The 18,907-nt window shown below is 39.5% G+C and overlaps 1 protein-coding gene and 1 long non-coding RNA gene across 2 annotated transcripts in view; one reads left to right on the top strand and one right to left on the bottom strand.

Annotated features, from left to right (window-relative positions):
- LOC139118319 (glutathione reductase, mitochondrial-like) overlaps positions 1–18,303 on the bottom strand; it is a 195,071-nt gene extending 176,768 nt beyond the window's left edge. The window contains exon 1 of the mRNA XM_070681575.1: positions 18,057–18,303. Coding sequence (XP_070537676.1) covers positions 18,057–18,290 — 234 coding nt within the window. The 5' untranslated portion in view covers positions 18,291–18,303. The remainder of the gene's footprint in view (positions 1–18,056) is intronic.
- On the top strand, positions 13,516–14,372 carry LOC139118204 (uncharacterized). Its single transcript, XR_011548630.1, has 2 exons — positions 13,516–13,794; positions 14,177–14,372. It is a non-coding gene; the product is annotated as an uncharacterized lncRNA (long non-coding RNA).
- Positions 18,304–18,907: the final 604 nt, after the last annotated feature.

An 18,907-nucleotide genomic window follows, 5' to 3' on the forward strand; every position in this document is an offset into this window, starting at 1 on the left:
CTGTCTGATGGGCTTCATCACATCTGATAAATGTGGGAGGAAGCGGCTTAGGTAGTTTACCATTCCATTGAGTCGCTGAACATCTGTGGTGTTCTCAGGTCTGGGCATTTTAGTGATTGCCTCAATCTTTGCTGGATCAGCTTTCAAGCCCTCTTTGGTCAACAAATGTCCATGAAAGGGAGTCGTTGGACATCACAGTTCAAAAAAATACCGTCAATGACGCTGTACCTTCTCTAATGTGTGGCCAGGTCAGGTAATTGGTTGTTGGCATGAGTTGTTGGTAAATAGTTGATGATGTAGGGGCATGAGGTGGGATATGGACCCAAAGAACCCAAAAGATGATTAAATACATCAATCAAAAAAACTCTAAGCTACAGTATAAACTGCCTAAGATAGTTCAATGTGGAAAAAAGTTAAACAATTCAGAAATAAGAATTAACAGTCCAAAATAGTAATGACGCACTTCCCTACTGACCTGAGTGCATGTGAAATACACAACCTGGCATCTGTAAATTAAATGTATACCAAGTGATCATTTCCAGTCACTTTTAACTGTTTTTAATGGATTTTCCAAAGAGTCCTGTGGAAATGATGAAAAACGCTTATCTGGTCTTGTGTTTGTATAACCTCATGGCTGATAATTGTCATAGTATTGAAAAAAAATTGAAAGTGAAGAAATTACGTTTTTAATAGGCATATTTTCCTTGAAATACATGACCGTGTAAAGAATATATGCTAAAAGTGTTTAAGAGTAAATTTCTTTTCAAAAATAATTTAATTTGTGACCAAAGGATTTTTATTCTTTGAGTTTACAAATTCGAACATTGCAATTTGTTCAATCATCTTGTGCAGTGCAAAATTTATAAAATGACTGAAAAACAAAAAAAATTGGCAGAATTACAGTCTTTGTGATGTAAAATTATGGGGTGACATCACGATAACTGTTAATCTGTTTGAAGTACTAATATACTATAATTTAAAAAAGAAAAATTCATGCAGAAACGGTAAAATATATTGTCAGCAATGTAGTGTTAATTTTGACTTGACATCAAAATATGCCTTTGCAATATATAGGGCGAAATATCAGCCATGTTGAGCAAAATCCACACAACAGCATTGATCCTTTTCTAATTTGCTTTGATTTGCTTATGTTATCCTTGTATGACAGTCAGTACAATATGGAACTTGAACACAACACAGTGAATAAGTATGCTGTAAATGAAATGGTGTGGCTGCATCCACATGCAGCAATAGGAGTGCCTTTGTCTCTCACCCCTCATTTCCAACCTGTCCCATCCTGAAAAATAGTTTGGTCTTATATTTATAATGTTAATAATTTCTGTATTTGTTAAATGTGCGCATCTCAAAAACTTTTGATAATAAACATTTTCATTGTTTTTTATAGCTGACCAATCAGTTAACCTGTTTATTTTGAATATTTGCGCATTTTTCCTCAGTATTTGACATTTTCTGAATACCTTCTTATTCAGTTTGTCATTTTCTAAAAGTTTAAATGCTCCATTGTGTGGTCAAGCTTTCCACAAGCATCAAATGTGGTACTTCATATAGGAGGGTCTGCCTCTAGAGGGCGGGCATCATGAACACTCCTGTGTTTGTTGGTTAATTCCTCCACGTAAACTTCTGATTGTACTGTAAACATTGAACATGGCCGACGTCCGATTTTCCTGTCTAAAACTTTCACTCATTTTCGTTCATATGACTCTGAAACTCCAGGAAACGATTGGGAAGAAAGGGTTATCTTGAAATATTGAGGTACTCGCCGATATTTTGCAAAATTAAATGAGAAAAAATGCAAGGAAAATGCCGACAGGCTTACACAATGATAGTTTTCAGACTCGGAGGCATATGATCATCTCTGCAGATTATGCAACAGCCCAGATCACGTGAGGCCATGAGGGGATATCCACGCAACTCAGTACCAAACACTAGCGCTCACAGAGTGAGCAAACACAAAGTGAGTACCCCTAACGTCAGCTCAGTAGTCTGTAATAGATTGTCGTCAACTAAGAAACCTTGGAGAAAGGCTTAACACTGTGGCTATGCCGCTAAGTCCCTTTTGATTTTTGTCACAGCTCAAATCGTTCTCCCACACCTCAACCTGAGCCACGAACACCCCCACCAGTTTATGATATGACCCATCACAATGGCATGACGTCAACGGATCTTGACAGACGGAAGTCTTGACGACGGAAGTTCTTGACAGCAGCATATTGGTTTTCAACTCTAATACCTTCTCTGTCTATAAATAGACACGAGAAGGTAAAAATCTGGGTTCAGGCTGATTCCCTTCTCTCGACATCTGAGTAGGAGCTTCTCCAAGTTGGGATCATGGTCAGGATCGCTTGTACCCATGACAAGAATATCATCTGCGATGCAAAACACTCAAGGCAAACTCTCTAGAGCTTGGTTTAACCTCTTCTGGAAAATCTCACTGGAGACCTTCAGACTGAAAGTTAGTCTGAGCCAACGATATCTACCGAATGGCGTGATGAAGGTAGTTACAATGTAACAGACTAGACTCCTCATCAAGGACTAAGTGCCAATACGCTGATGTCAGATCAACTTTCGTGAACACTTTAGCGTTGGACAACTCTGGCAGGAGTTCATCCAAAGTAGGTAGCTGGTATCTTTACCGCTTCAGGGCTTCATTGAGAGCTTTTGGATCAAGACAGATTCTGATTTCACCAGAACTTTTGATAGTTGTGACAAACTGGCTGGTCCATGCAGTAGGCTGGTCTACTGTGGTCAATACCCCAAGTTTGGTAAGGCGATCAAGTTCTGCCTTTAATCGTTTTCTCACCGAGACTGGTCCTGATCTGGCCGGCAAAGTGATGGGTACTATATCTGGGTCAACATGCAGGTGTACCTCACCTTCTAGTTTTCCGGGCTTATTGTTGAATACATCTGGATATCTATTAAGTATTTCGTCCGTGTTGTTAGCTCTTACAGAGTTGACTTGTTTGAAATTTTCTCTGTGTACAGATAGTAATTTCATCTGTTCAGTCGCACGGAGACCAAGTAATGGAGTTATAGGTTTTCCTCGACTATGACAAACTCCACTGAGTAATTCTTGCCTACTTTCGGGTTGCGCACTTTCAGACGAGATGTGCCCAACTGTTTCAGTTGTGCCGTTCCACATGACAAGTGTATTTTCACAGGACTTCATCTCTGGTTCTTTGAGGTACTTTGCAGGCCAAATATTTACTGTAGCTCCACAGTCCAGCTGGAAGTTTACTGGCTTCCCGTTGACAATGATTCCAGCATGAGCTTCTTTATCGTTAGTGCTGACTGCATTTACTTTAACAGTGCTCACCCACTCAGGCTGATCAGAGTCACTGGTTCCATCAGTTTCATGAACAGTGTGCATCCTGTGTGACTTGTTACATTTCTTCGCAAAGTGGTTTCCACCCTTGCAAGACTTGCATGTCTTACCCCAAGCTGGACATCTTGTCTTCTCTAAGACATGAGAGTAGCCACAGAATTTACATTCAGCAACTCTTTTGACTTCTGAGTTTTCTTTCTTGTTTCCTTCCCTCTTCATGGGATGTTTGAGTTTCTTTTTGATCTTCACTTTGTTTATGGGTAAGACTCTGCTGTTCACTCATAGTTTTCATCTGTGAGTTTGTCACTTCAGCACTTCGGCATGTGTCAATGGCTTTGCTCAAAGTAAGTTTCCGTTCTTGCAGGAGACGTTTTCTGGTAGCGGTCTCTCATACGCCAACAACAATTTGGTCTCTGATGAGCAAATCATGCAAACACTGACAGAAATTGCACGATCGGGCGAGATTTCTCAGAGCAGTGACGTAAGCATCAATAGTTTCTCCTGCCTCTTGAACTTGTTTGTTGAACAAATACCGCTCGTAGGTTTCATTGGTCTGTCCAATGAAATGATCATCAAACTTCTTCATGGCAATGGCAGTACCAAGCAGAGTTTTGTTTTTATCAGGTCCATAATGAAAACTGTTGTATATTTTGAGCGATTCTGGGCCAATCGAGTGTAGAAACAAAGCAAGCTTATATGCTGAAGCCTGACTATCTAGCTGTGTAATGATACTATCGTATTCCTCCGAGTCTAAAACCCCGCCTGTTTATAACGCCCCCCAGGATTATTTTATCGATTTGTAATTGGTCGTTAGTTCGTTTATAACGCCCCCAGGGGGGTACACTCATATTCTGACAGGAACAATAGAGCCATTGTCATGTAATGAGACAAGGATATCCACGACACCTACGTTGCTTATCAAAGTCACAAACAAGTGCAAAAGTGAAGTATCAAACCTCAAAACAAGCACACTATTAAAAATTACAAATGACCTCAAAAGAGGGATAAAGCACACTATTGTTTGGTGTTGGAACGTGTCAATCGGGAACGGTTCTATCGTTCCTGGCGATGCAATTCCACTTGGATTTCGCTACGTAAATGAACATTAAAAGAGTTGGATTTTTGAACGTCTCGATCTAGTACAATGCCATCTTTTCGTCACTGTCATTTTGCTAACGTCAAAATAAGCAGATTTTTGAACATCTTGATCAAGTACGAATCGAATATTTTGATGCCATTTGGCTACCATAACATGAACCACAGTCCTAGTCGGGTTTTTGAATGTGTCGATCAAGTACGATTTGCTCATTTCACGTGGTGAAAAAATCATTCCTTTCCATGGGTATTGCGAATGTGCTCGATGGAACTCAAGACAACATGATTTCTGAGGAGATTCCGGCACTCGATGACGACTTATCAAATGAAGCCCTGGGACTCGTGTTTGATGACGAGGGGGAAGATGACGATATAGACTTCGATGGGTTTGACTTCGATGAAGAGAACAATTGTATCGACAAACGCGACATCCGAAGTTTCTTCCGCGCATGAACTGAAAATACTTTGAATTTCTTTCTTTATGTTTTATCAATTTTGTACATTTTTTTTCTCATGTTCTAAATGTATTTATTGTTTGAACGGCATTTCTTGCTTGTGTGTGTCCTTTTCCTTAACTAGTCCCGGCAATGAGTAGGCGATAGTGTAACAGATTTTCAAGATTATGCATGCTTTCGAAGTCTTGCGAGGGAAAAATACCCAACTTCATAAATGGCCCTATACACATACAGTTTGAACAAAAACGTGCATGTTCGTACCATTCCGAACAGATGATCATAGATGACTGAATTCCACATCAAGAGACATTTCGTTCATTGATACAAATAAAAAAAAACTTCAAAGTTTTATTGCCAAAAATTCAATTCATCAAATTGTAAGCATATTGGCGTAGCAATCTTTCGTCTCGGCCAGCCGGCTGATGCTTCAACACTTTATCAGTTCGAGCCTAGCGCCTGCCTTTTCGTAAGATCACATTTCGTTTCGAGATACGGTTAGACTTTTTGAAACAACCGTAGGAGCAAATTAATAAAACTCACAACGTATAATTGATCATTTATTTTAAGGAGTATGCTAATTGAAAATCATAAATAGAAAACATCGGACGGACACCGTGCACATGTGCTGAACAGAATTTTACCCTGACCTCATGCACTGACACCTTTGACCTATTGCGTGAATTGACCAATCACAGCCGGCGGAACTTTAGGGACTTTCCCTTTACTCCTTGTCTGACCTTTGCGGCCATGCTATGCATTGCATTGGGGAGCTAGCTACTACTGGAGCGTACTTGTTGCAACAAAGTATCGTGGTGATTATCTATACACGAAATACGAAGATTTATTGCTATCGTATTTTTTAGCAAAAGAGGGTATGGCAACTACGCTAAATTTCAAAACTTGTCGATCTCCATTAATATATACTGTACAGATTTGACTGTCAGTATAGACACAGCATGGCCATGAGATCGATATCACAAAGTATGAGTTGTCTGCAGCGCTCACGTGAATAAAAAAACATTGGCATAAAATTTGCATAACATTTTATCAATTAGCATAAATTAACTACGACGTTTGATTTCGCGGTGACATCCATTTATACAACCCCCCACAAGAGTGCAGTAACACTGAACTTTAATGAACCGCCATACTGGAAGGAACTAGAAAATACATCTCATGAGTTCTGACGTCATGAGCCTCACTTTGGCATCAAGACTGATTAAAGATGTACTGTCCTTGTAAACTCATAGAATAATGCAACAAGTAGGTGCATATGTTCTATTTTTGTCCTGCATTGAACCACATTCAGGCAATGCAGTCCGGGCCAAGTACGTCCGTGTCATGGGGCGGCATTTCTCAATGTCTCTTATGCAGTCATGATTTTTTCTGCGTATTTCCGAACAATTTTGCGTAAAATACGCAGGATTTTGCATTAACCGAAACACTGGCTGAAAGAAATCATGGATATTCTGACAGAAACAACATGGCGGAAACCCTGAGAGGACAGCTGAAAGTATATTGCATAAAATCTACGAGAAATTCGATCTTTCCACCCTCGCTGGTAGCCATGACGTTAACTGAAAGTCCAAACTGCTTCTGCTTCCAAGGTTGACCTGAATATGACTCTCCATCGCCTTTAGACAAGAGCCGAAAGCACCCGGTGCGGGACGCATGGTCTGAGAAAAATCCATTATCGTGTTCAACTGGTCACTTATGCAAATATGAATCTGCGCATGCGCAGTGCTCCAAAATACATCTCTAAATTAAGAGAGAACATGAACTGCTAATATTGATGCTAAAATGACTCGCCTTGTGTCTCAGGCACGTCTGTTCTATGTAAAATCGCCGATGTTTAGCGGCAATTTCGGAACTCTAATATCGATACTAGTTGATTCTAGACTTTCATATCACGGGTAATTACCCAATAATATATATGAGATTTTACCATCTCACAGATCTTGACAAGCCTGACTTCCTCATCTGATTCTAACTTCGATACTGGACGATACTATACTTGTCAAATTCCAGGTAAATATTCAATGTATATCTGGGATTTCACTACATTACAGATCTAGCCCAACAGTCTGGCCAAGCCTGATTTCCGTAGTCCGACTATACGATACTAGACTTGTCTAAAACTGTGGGTAAATATCCTACATTGGAAATTTCACCAACTCACATATCTGACCAAACAATTCTAATTTTGATACTGTGTTATCTAGTAGCTGTAAGTATATGATATGATATTAAAGGGCAATGTTGTGGTGTCCTGGAAATCCAGTTTACCTCGACACCGTCGATACGCTAAACAAGGACTCTTCATTGCTACATGTCCTCATGTACCTTAATGTTTCGCCTTTGATTAGGCCCTTGAAGGTTGATTTTGGATGACACGATTGTGTAAGAACTGGAATGTATCTGTTGGTTTTGTGTGCGTTTTCGTGTCTAGTATGTTTTCATTGTTGTAAATGACTAGGTCAATATATGTTATTTCATGTCAAGAACTTTCATATGAAAATTTGAAAGTAGGATGCATTTTGTTAATTAAGTGTTATGAATTTGAGGAGTTCGTGTTCTGTTCCAACAAAGATTAGGAAAATATTGTCTCTGAATCTACACCATAGTGATATTTTTGTTATGTGTTGACGTATGATTTTCAGTTCTAATTCGTGAAATGCAATGTCGGCATTCTCGGGTGACGATGGCGATCCCATTGCGCACCCGCATGTTTGTTTGTAGAATTTGTTGTTAAATTCGAATGTGTTGTTTTTTGGCTATATTTGGTATGTGTATAAATACCAAAAAGAGCTTATATGGTGAGTCGGTGGCATCTGTATGTCTGTATGTCTGTATGTGCGGATGTATGTCCCTCACACGCAAAGGCTCCCATACCGCCAAAGCTTAGCATCTCAGTATTTGGTGTACAGGTAGATGCAGGGGTTGAGATGTGACGTTGTTCAAATGAACATGTTAGTGTCAAAAATATGCAAATGAATTAGAAAGAGGGGAAATCCTGCAAATGTGCAGGAGTGTTGGCAGTAAACTGAAACAGCCCACACATCTGAGTAAGAGATTTTTGACCTTTAACCTATTTGTATGCAGGGTACCTATTATGTGTGGAAGTGGTGGCAGTAAATGAAACAGCTAATTGGTCATTTCCTGTCATTGTTTATGAACTGTGACATATTAACAGACCTGCTCACACCATGGATGTCTATTTTTGTACATCCATGGTTGAAAGATTCTCTGCTATGCATGTTGCTAAAGTTGACCTCCAGTACCTAAAGTTTCAGACCTTATTTACTTTTGTCATTCATGTTTTTCTGGTTTAAATACTTCTTGTTGTTTTTCTGGTTGTACTCTGCAGAAATCATTGTCATAACATCAACGTAGAATTTTCCTGCACTGAACAGATAGAAACAACACTTATTGTTGATCTTTGGTATGTATCAATTCTAATCAAATTTGAGCGACACCGTATAATTGCGGTATTATTCGAATAAAGTTTATGGTTTGGTGAAACGACATATATGGCGAATCTCTTCTTGTAAAATAGCCATATGCTACAGGAATCGTGTCCACTCATGATTTCCATATGCACTGTACGCACGCATGGCTTCCAAGAAGTAAATTTGCCCCCAAAAGCAAAACTCACACGCTTTCTCGGGCTAAACGAGATCTCATCCACATTTACATGTAAGAATAAGATCTATTTTTGTCAAGTCCATTCAGATATATATCCCTAATTAGAAAAAGTCATTAAATATGCAAATTTGGAATTGGCTTCACTCAAACTGCTTAACGATATTCAATTATGTTAAGTCATAGTCTTCAATATACATACCAAATTTTGTCAATTTTGATCAGGTCAATTCAGATATATGTCCCTAATTAGGATATTTCATTAATATGCAAATTAACAATTATCTTTCATGTCACCCCTTTAATAATGAATTTCACAGCAGATATATTTTGCTGTGATCAACATTTGTAGCAATTCTCATCAAATTGTGAGCAGTCTTCCCATTTTTTCTAAAATCATTAATTATGCAAATTGCAGGGCTCCAACTTAACTTTTTTACCTACTTGCCCAGCGGGCAAGTTTCCAGAAATTTTACTTGCCAATTAACAATCTTACTTGCCCGATTTTTTTGTCTGTTTACATTGTTTGGGCAGAGATCACGAAGACCAAGCAATCTCAAAATGTGGCCGACAGCATCATATGCAGGTTCTGTTTTGTCTGTATTGATAATCATATTAATTGTTATGATCCATTAGTGTTAGTCTCGTGATCTGCCCACTCGTCCACCAATATTCTAGTGCAGGATTGGGGTCATATAGCTGAAGGGGTGGCCCATCAATTGATATTCGCATCCCTTTTCCAGGAGTTTTGAAACTTCTGTTGTCGTTTCTTTTCATATACATATCGCACTTCTGCTTCTTCACTTTACTTTCCACTGAACTCGATGCTGCGACCGTGTCATTAGCTTTATCACTGTTGATTTCTGAGTGGCCAGCCGGTTGAACGTGTACTGTATCCCCTGACACAGATCCTGTTCCGGAATCTGTGACTTTATCAGGCTTGGATTTCAAAAATTTACATGAAAACAGGGTGGTTTGCTTTGCCATGACGTACAGTCTGCGTTGTCTCAGTCAGGTCACCACGTGCAAAGTGGCTGTTGAAATTACTGACCAACACCCCTGGGAGTCACTAGGGACAAACAAGTCCAAGTTTTACATTAATGAGATTAGACTTCCAGCGGGAGGAAAGACAACAGCTGGATATCACTCACTGAATGTTGACGTCTGGCTTGTCGGTTGTGATACCCGCTTCAGTGACTTGAAACTCGATAAAAGCGAACATTGTTCAACAAAATTTCTTGAGTTTTTTATTCCCAGAACATGTAAATTTGATCAAAGTTTATCACTTGCCCGACCGGGCAAGTGTAATTTATTTTTACCAGCCTGATGTCAGGTTTTACCTGCACGAGACAAGCGGGCAACCATTAAGTTCGAGCCCTGAAATTAGCAAAAAGTTAACAAGCCACACCCACCAAAAACTAATCAGTTCTTGCCATTTGCAAACTGAATCTATGTACCAGATTTGATTATGATCTGATGAGCAGTTTTTGAGATATCGAGCACACAGATAGACAGACACATACACGTGAGCAAAAAATGTGTTTCATCTTCAATACTGTTGGTGAAACTTAACATTGATTGCAATATACATGTGCAGTGGCATCTTTGTGCCTACAGCACTTTATGATAAGGGGAGAACCATTTGATTTCTGAGGGGGTATGGAGGAAGTGGGTATGGGAGCAAATTTTTTTTTCCTGTCAGAGTGACAGCAATTTTTTTTTTCTACTGTCAGACCTGCATCAATTTTTTTTTCCAAATGGAGTAGTGGTGCAAATTTTTTTTTTATTGGTCATCAAGTTTGTAATGCGTTGTATATAAGGGAGTCGTCATTATTTACGGTCTAAAAACTCCGAAATTTCGAGTGCTCCCCCCTCGCCAACCATGATGAATTTGAGTACCCTCCCTCTCTAACTCTGAAATTTTGACTGATCCCCCACTTAGAAAAGTTAAGTACCAATACATGTAATAGTAAAATTTACAAAATACAGCAACAGTAAAGACCTTTCAAATCCTGATGTACCCTGCTAGACTATCATCAGTTACCTCATGATGGTTCAAAAAAGATGAACCCATCAAAATGAAATTCAAAGTCACAATAAAATAAAGATACTGTATAAAAGCTCACGCAGTATCTATAACCATATAGTATATTGTTTAATTTGGATGGGTATTATGACACGGTTTTCACTAGGATATCTGACCGGGCAGAATTTGAAAGTACAGGGCTAGAAACACCAGAGGCTTAGGGGGAAAGTGCCACAGGGGCTTTCCCCTATCTTGCATGGAAATTTTTAAGATATTGATGTGTGCAATGGTGCAGTCTGGCACAATCTGAGAGGTGTTTTTTAATTTTTTTACTAAGTTAAACTGTAAGAATACCCCAAGGGGGAGAGCACGACAGGGAGGTTCCCCCTCTCGTGTTGAAAATTTTCAGAAATTGACATGTATAATGGTGCAATCTGAGAGGAGTTTCAGTTTATTTTGCACTCGGTAGAACTGTTTGAAAATGACATTGAACACTGATATTTCTTACACTTTTTGTATGATCTGTGTTTGAGTCACAATATTCAACAACCAAACAATGACAATACAATTTGTGAAAAACAGTTCTGTTTGCCAGAGACTGAAGACAAATGAATATACAGGAACGGAAAATCTGTGACCTTCTTGTGTCATTTCTCCAGCTGCCAGCTTCTAATGAAAAGCATGAATATGGTATGTTTAACTGTCAAAATGGTCATTGAACTGAGGTAAATCAAAACATGTTTCTGTGATAATAAACGATGAATTCACAACAGTTCAGTTTTGTCCTAGATCCTGTGAAAATTTTGAGAAATCTATGTGCAGTGCAGTGTAGTGTAATCCGAGAGGTATTTTCAATTTGTCTTTTACCAGTAAAACTGCTAGAAGACCCAAGGGGAGACCATGAGAGGGGGTGCCCCCCTCTTGCATTGAAAATTTTGAGAAATGGATGTGTGCAATAGTGCAATCCGAGATCTGTTTCAATTTATTTCGCACAAAAAAATTGAGTAACCCCACCCCCCACTTCTTCCTCTCCACATTTTGAAGTTTTCAATTTTTTAGTGACCCCCCTCCCCCTCACATTCCTTCGAATACATGGTGAGACACCGGTGAATCAATAGTGCTTTGATCCTGGTCATGTGATCTCAGTCCCCGGTAAACCGGTTTGTTGATTGAGTGATTCGTGTTTAAGAACCAAATATGGTTCCTTCATCAGTCGCTCTCTTGTTTTGTATAAGTCATCAAGCTTCGTCCTCAAAAAGGAGAAGCCAGATTAGTTATTAGTTATCTCAATTGGTTAAGAGAGTTCGCCACTATTGACGGACTCTGTAGTGAGCGGTCCCGTGTGTGGTGTCATCTTATAATTAACATGACCAAGCATCGATGTAAATTCTCAGGGGAGATGTTATATCTTTTGTTGTCAGAGAAACAGGCTCACACATTTGTTTCATTACAGTGAATTGCTATGAGGCATTGGCATTACGCGAACTAGACATATTGTCTAAATTGAGGTGTTGCCAACACTGTCAGGTGTAATTATCAGCTGAGCAGTAATTCAAGTCCATCACAGGGAAATCAACTCTGCCAAAGTTGAAACATTGTCTTGTAGGAGGTCAGACGTAGACAAAACAACTATACCTGAAAGCAACTGATATCCCTTACCGAAAATTATTTCTACTGCAAATTTGCCGTAAGTTTGCTGCAAATATGCAGCAAGCATATAGCTTGCAGGAAGGAGTTGCAGAAGTTTGCAGCTAGGTGTGACCCTCCTGCAAACCCTTAAATCATTTTGCAGCAAATTTGCGGTAAACGACTAAGTTGCTGCAAATTTGCGGCAAACAAGTATATTGCTGCAAATATGCAGCAACACATGATTGACATATTGCCCACTATTTCATTGCCAGGGAGTACACGCTACACACTGTGTACAGTTGCACTCCGTGACCAGTCATATGTAAGCAACACAAAATTGATCTTTCATTTATATTTTATGTTCATTTATTTCATAACAGACAATCCACTTTTTAAATTATAATAACTGGTAATGCTAGATGATGGACAGCTTCAGTTAAGCTGGTGAAAGCATTGCATGGATATAAGAGTGCATCTATAGTATAAACTGTAGTGACATAATGTAATAAAAGTAACCTTTGACAATCCGGTTGGGTAAATTATGGTTGGATCGAAAACTGAATTTTTAGGGAAACAAATTTTTAACTTGAAACAGGGACTTGTCTGTCTTGCAAGTTACACCCTGTATTTTCTGCGAATGATACCAAAATGCAATCAGTTTGGAACGAAATGCGCGTCTGATTATGGTCTGTAAGGACACGTCGTAGACTTTTGTTACTGCAAATCTGTACCTAATGACCCGCTACTACCTCCGAGCAGAGTAGTGGCTGTTCTCCAAGCTATATCCCATCAATATAGTATACGGTACGTACAATGCACTGCAGCTTACAGTCTGTGTCCCATCGATGCCGCTAACAAAATATCGCCTTCTGATAACATAGGTCGAGGTATAAAGGCTTGTGTCCATGTTTTCAGCGTTAGAGTTATATTGTCGAGCACAAATTTGAGGTTTAGGATTACACCCCATCCCGAGTCACTGTACGAAAATTCAATGCGCTACTTTGCCAATGTCCAACACGTCCTGTGTATCAGTGGCGAGCAGCCGACATGTTTACACTCTCCGGTCACGGTTCATCAAGGTCAGTTCGTGCATTGATATTGATTTTTCGTGCTGAAAGAATTTTTACTCTCTTTTTAGTCTTTCTATGATAAAAATAACCATTTTCATTAAACTGATAAATTAAATGATATATTAAGTATGAAATATAACGGATTGGTGCAGATGTAGAGTCAATTCCAGCGTTTAAAAACGGGACTACATTATCAATTGCGTAATGATTTATAGATCGCACTTCCGTTTATCGTCATGAGGCTTGATCGGCGCGAAGTTAGATTTTAGTACCATCGGCCAGTGCCGGCTGCGTACTTGTGATCAGGGAGTTATCTAGTGGACAATTTCGTGATCTTTCTATGGAATCGCCAGCCAAATGATATCACATAGCTGCAGAAACGTGTATACAGTATTAGGGACAGGCGGAGTTCTAAATTTGTGAACGCGAGCGGCAGTAAAGATGTCGACTATATTTTCTGAGTACGGTATTTACACACAGCACGGAGAGACCTGCAACCGGGAATCGTCCAGCGTCTGCGAGCCGTTCACAAATGTAAGTCAATGTACCGTCCGTCTGTTCATCGCTATAATGTTCTGTAATCGTTGTATTGCAATGTTAACCTAAAGATAAATTTTCATTGAGTACTGATTCATACTGAATTCACTTTCGTTTCACAACAGTTACTTACAGTAAGTGCTGAGATTATTGCAGATTGTCGCCGTCGTGTATGTAAACAACATAGCATACGGCGAGTTGTCCGCTGTCGGACATTTTATTTAATTACGATCATGAATATTTCTGCATTTTCTGCTTCAATTTTTCAACTTGATTATATATCATTTTCAAATAATTATCGATTTCTTTCATGAAATTTACAATGTTTGGTCAAACGGTAAAGACTTACACTCTTCCCTGAACGATTTATATTTTTCAGAATCCATTGCTGGTACACGTACAGTAAAGGGGACAAGAAATTCAGAGAACAGAAAGCCAAATCGCAGCCTTTGACAGTAATGTAAATGTTACATGAAACTTCTCAAGTCAAAAGAAAATCTTGACATGATCATGACACTTATTTGGCATGAAATGAACATGGCATATAAAATAAATTGTACCACAATTGAATTTAACCTTTTCTTCTCTGTCGTCTTTTTATTTATAATAACTTTATTTGCGCTGACCATTGTTTCTCGTGAAACTGGTATTTCAGAGCTTAGTTGGATCACCGTCCGGGTGGGTGGAGGGATGGTGGTTGGATAAAACACATCTTGTGCTGTCCACAGTCTGCCATAAGATTTGTCAGACTTTCATTCTCAACCATGTCACTGACATTGGCCATGTCTACACAAGTGATTCTACAACTAAAAATTGGCCGACTAGCGGGAAATACAGTACTCGTTAAAATAAAGAGCAAAGTTAAAACAAATACAGTAAAATACTAACCGACCAGCGGGAGATAAAACACTTGCAAAGCAGAGAATAAAGTTCTCTGCTTTGCAAGTGTTTTATCTCCCGCTGGTCGGTTAGTATTTTACTGTATTTGTTTTAACTTTGCTCTTTATTTTAACGAGTACTGTATTTCCCGCTAGTCGGCCAATTTTTTACTGTATTCCTTCACACTTGCTGCAGTTTTATCCCTCTTTTGAGGTCATTTGTAATTGATTCTACAACTTCTGTGTACATATCTGAACTGAACTTATATTTTTGGAGAAGATAAAATTTTGAAACTTGTGGTACAATACAAGAAATTTTGCTGTCACTTAATTGTGTTACTTCTGTGGTTTTCAGTATCTCTTGTCTATTATAATTATTTAGTTTTCTTACTATAACTGAAATTGGTAAAAGTTTATTCCAGAGCTGACTGTTGTGGAATTATACCAACTTTTGAAGGAAATTTTGTATTGTGTAATTTGCAGCAAATGTGCAGTAACATGCAAATAATTTGCTGTATTATTTTCAGTAATATTCAAATTAATTTGCCGCAAGTTTGCTGCAAGGATTGTGCTGCAAATTTGCTGCAAAGAGTTTGCAGCAACATTGCGGCAGGGAGTTTGCTGCATATTTGCAGCAAGTTCACAAGAAACCTAATTTGCATCTGAAAAATGAACCACCCGCATATTTGCAGCAAATAGTTTGCTGCAAATTTACTGCAAAGCTTGCGGCAAATTTGCAGTAACAGTTTGCGGGAGGCCTAAAATTTCGGTAAGGGATGACTTGGACAGATGGTGGTGTTGTTTTGACTGCGTCTGACCTCCTGCTACACAATGTTTCAACTTCTGCAGAGTTGATTCCTCTATGATCGACTCATATTACTGCTTAGCTGATAATTGCACCTGACAGTGTTGGCAACACCTCAATTTAGACAATATGTCTAGTTCGTCTGATGCCAATGCTTCAAAGCAATTCACTGTATATTTGTTGTTCCTCAATTTTTCATTGTCAACATGTACATCTTTCTAACATATTTATATTGAGAGAATAGTATTGGTTTTAACACTAGTTTATTGACTCCTGTCTTGTGTTTTAAATTTTCACAATTTACAGAAGTCAAATAGTCACCAGGTGCCTATGCCATTGAGATATTGCAACAGAAATCCTGAAATATGATTTCTTGGCTCAGAAAAGGGAAGGAAAACATTGAGTGTACTGAGGTGTAAAGTAGACCTATATAGTGCATGCTTATATCATAAGTGCTGGGAAAAAAAAACGTAAGAATTGATGTGGTAAAAACATTTGCGCCGCCTATGGCAGCGCACCGGCAAAGAATACATGAGAATAAGGTTTCCAAATTTTGCTAATTTCTGGTGCATTGTGACAATTTTTTTTTTCACTTCTGTCTCTTATGACAATTTTTTTTTTCTCAGGCCATAACAGGATCAATCTTTTTTTTCTTCTATCTACCTGGTGACAAATTTTTTTTTCTCAAAATCCTTAATACCCCCCCCCAGAAATCAAATGGTTCTCCCCTAAAGCCTATTTTGTATATATGAGACTTCTAAAGTAGGAGTAGGGAGTTGAAGGGGCCCTTAGGATGTCTTTCCCAGCAAAAGGAAACAGCCAGGCAATTCTCACTTCGACTCTGGTCTCCTTCAGAGTTCTCAGTGGCCGGAGCAAATTGAAACCCGGACGGTCAGAGGGCAATCACAGTGATCGGGGGAGACACTCTCCGCTCTTCCACACGAATATTCTGCAATGTCATCATGAATGTTCAAAACATCCTTTCTTCTCTTGAAGATCGCTAGTGGTAACATTAATTTCAGTAACTTTAGATATATATCTATGCTGCCGTAATGGGCAAATATTTGGTATATATTAAAAGTGTATTGAAAACGTTGCACTATTAAAAACTCACTATTGAACATTGCCCGGGGTCCACTTTCATAACAACTCGAATCATCCATTTTCTGGTGGGAACTGGTCAATTGGACCCCACGCCGATTGGACCCAAGTCAATTGGACCCAATGATAGAGATAGATATTATTTAATCATTTCACATTTTGATGGTCAGCTAACGTCCAGTATCACTGACCGACGTTAAAAACACTATGACCAAGACCTGTATTTCATAGTCAGTATCTAGTCTTTACTTGTGCAACGAAATTCACTTCGACAGTGCTAGTACTCGGAGACGGCAACCCGGCCCGCAGGTCTAAACAGTGAAGTACAGTACGTACGGTACATTTGCGTGGCCAGCTTTAGGAGCCAAGGCCGATACACGGTGGTCGTCTAAGACTTTATAAATTGCTAGCGAACTCCAAACATAAAACTACGTATGCTAAATCAAAGCATTGCTCGAATATATTGTATGACTTCATAATTTGGTAAAACCTCGTGATCAATCACGGGGTCCAATTGACTTGGGTCCAATCGGCATAGGGTCCAACTGACTAGAAACCTTTCCTCGTCATCATCGCAAAGGGGATTATTACAGTAGTCTCAACATCACTGTGATCAGTCGGTATCTAAATGAAACTGACCACCAGTAATATAAAAATAAAAAAATTTTGCATACGCACTGAAACGCTGTTTTCGAACCAGTTTCACTGCATGCATAGGACTCTCGCTGTGCGGTGTTGTCACGCAATCACACCATAGGGGCACGACGTGAAGAAAAGATAGGGGTGGCAGATTGTTTGCCGGGGTCCGAAAATTAGCCCGAGATGAAACTTTTCTGTAATTTATCATTTAAAAGTCATGACCATACATTTTTCATGACTTGCAAAATTATAAAGTTGTGACAATATATTTCTATGACACAAAATTATATAGCCTCAATGCGGCGTTTTCGATGGCGTAACCGTAGCGACTACACAGGTATTTCCCTTCGCAGGTATGGAGAGATCAACAAGATAACCATATGGCGGTACTGCATCGATACGTTACTACGTGTAAATTGTAGGTCTGATCAGCCTGACAACTTCAAGTTATAAAATCAGCTTTTTAGGGAACATCTTAACTGTTAGGAAAACTGAAAGGGGCCTTCGCCTTGTACATATCCACAATCGACATATCATTGGTACGGGACGGTATCCCGAGGCAGCTGAGTCCGCTACAGCCGACAACACATAGCCCTGCATGCTACACACTATGCAGAGCTGTGCTGAACGACAGACAACCTTCATTTCACGCAGTCGGCCGCGGCATGGCATATACTAGGTCACAACATGATACGTTGTTCAGTCTCTACGTTTAGGGAATAAACGGCGACGTCAAGCAACGAATCTAGACCACAATATTACTACTGTACTGCCTGATTAGCATTAAAGAAATCTTGTGAAGTTGTGTAGCTGGAAAAATGCATGTAGAAACTTACACAAGTTCCTCCCAATCGTCCATGTTCAATAAGGGCGACTCTGATCCCAAACTCAGCAGCCCGTCTGGCACTTGCAATTCCCCCTGAACCACCGCCAATGACCAGGTAGTCAAATACTTTTGCAGAACTTGACATGCTCGCTGAAAGTATGCGTGCGATCATGGAAACACGAGTAAGACTAATACCACCTGTGACCTGATCGGCGTCCAAGCAGACATGCATGGTAATTTGCATGACAGCGGACTTTTATTTAAATAATTCTTAGGAATTGGCGGTGCATTCAAGGGTGTGAATTCAAAAGTTGCAAGGAGCTAAACCAATCCAAACCGGATCAAAACGACCCTTTATACAAACGTGAAAAACGAACAAAAGCCGACCCTCATCTTTTGACTTATAATATCGGCCAGAAGCTGCACAATACATGCAAAGAAAAGGCAGGTTAGTGTCTCGGTGAGCCAGACTCTCTGCTGGGGGCGCTGTCGCTTCCGCCCGGGCGGAAGCGAGACCTGAACTCAGGCTGAAGCGACACTAGACATGCGCTGCTGTGATCTGAGGCGGAAAAAACCTGCTTCTCGGAGGAGGGAGTTGGAGGGAAAAAAGTTTAGACTTTTCAAAAATCAAATGATAATCATGTCAAAATATAAGGCTGACATACCGGTCATTTTCATCATAAACGCCAAAGAATATTACATAAATTCTAACACTACGAGTGTTCAACGCTATGAAAGCCTGCAAGTTGTATGGAACAAGTCACACTGACTACTTGCCCCCTACTTGCCCAGTAGCGCTTACGATCAAGAATTAGTGCAGATTGCATGACAAATGTATTTCATCAAATAATACAAATACGG

This window comes from Ptychodera flava, chromosome 19 (assembly GCF_041260155.1).
Source record: "Ptychodera flava strain L36383 chromosome 19, AS_Pfla_20210202, whole genome shotgun sequence".
Classification (NCBI taxonomy): domain Eukaryota; kingdom Metazoa; phylum Hemichordata; class Enteropneusta; family Ptychoderidae; genus Ptychodera; species Ptychodera flava.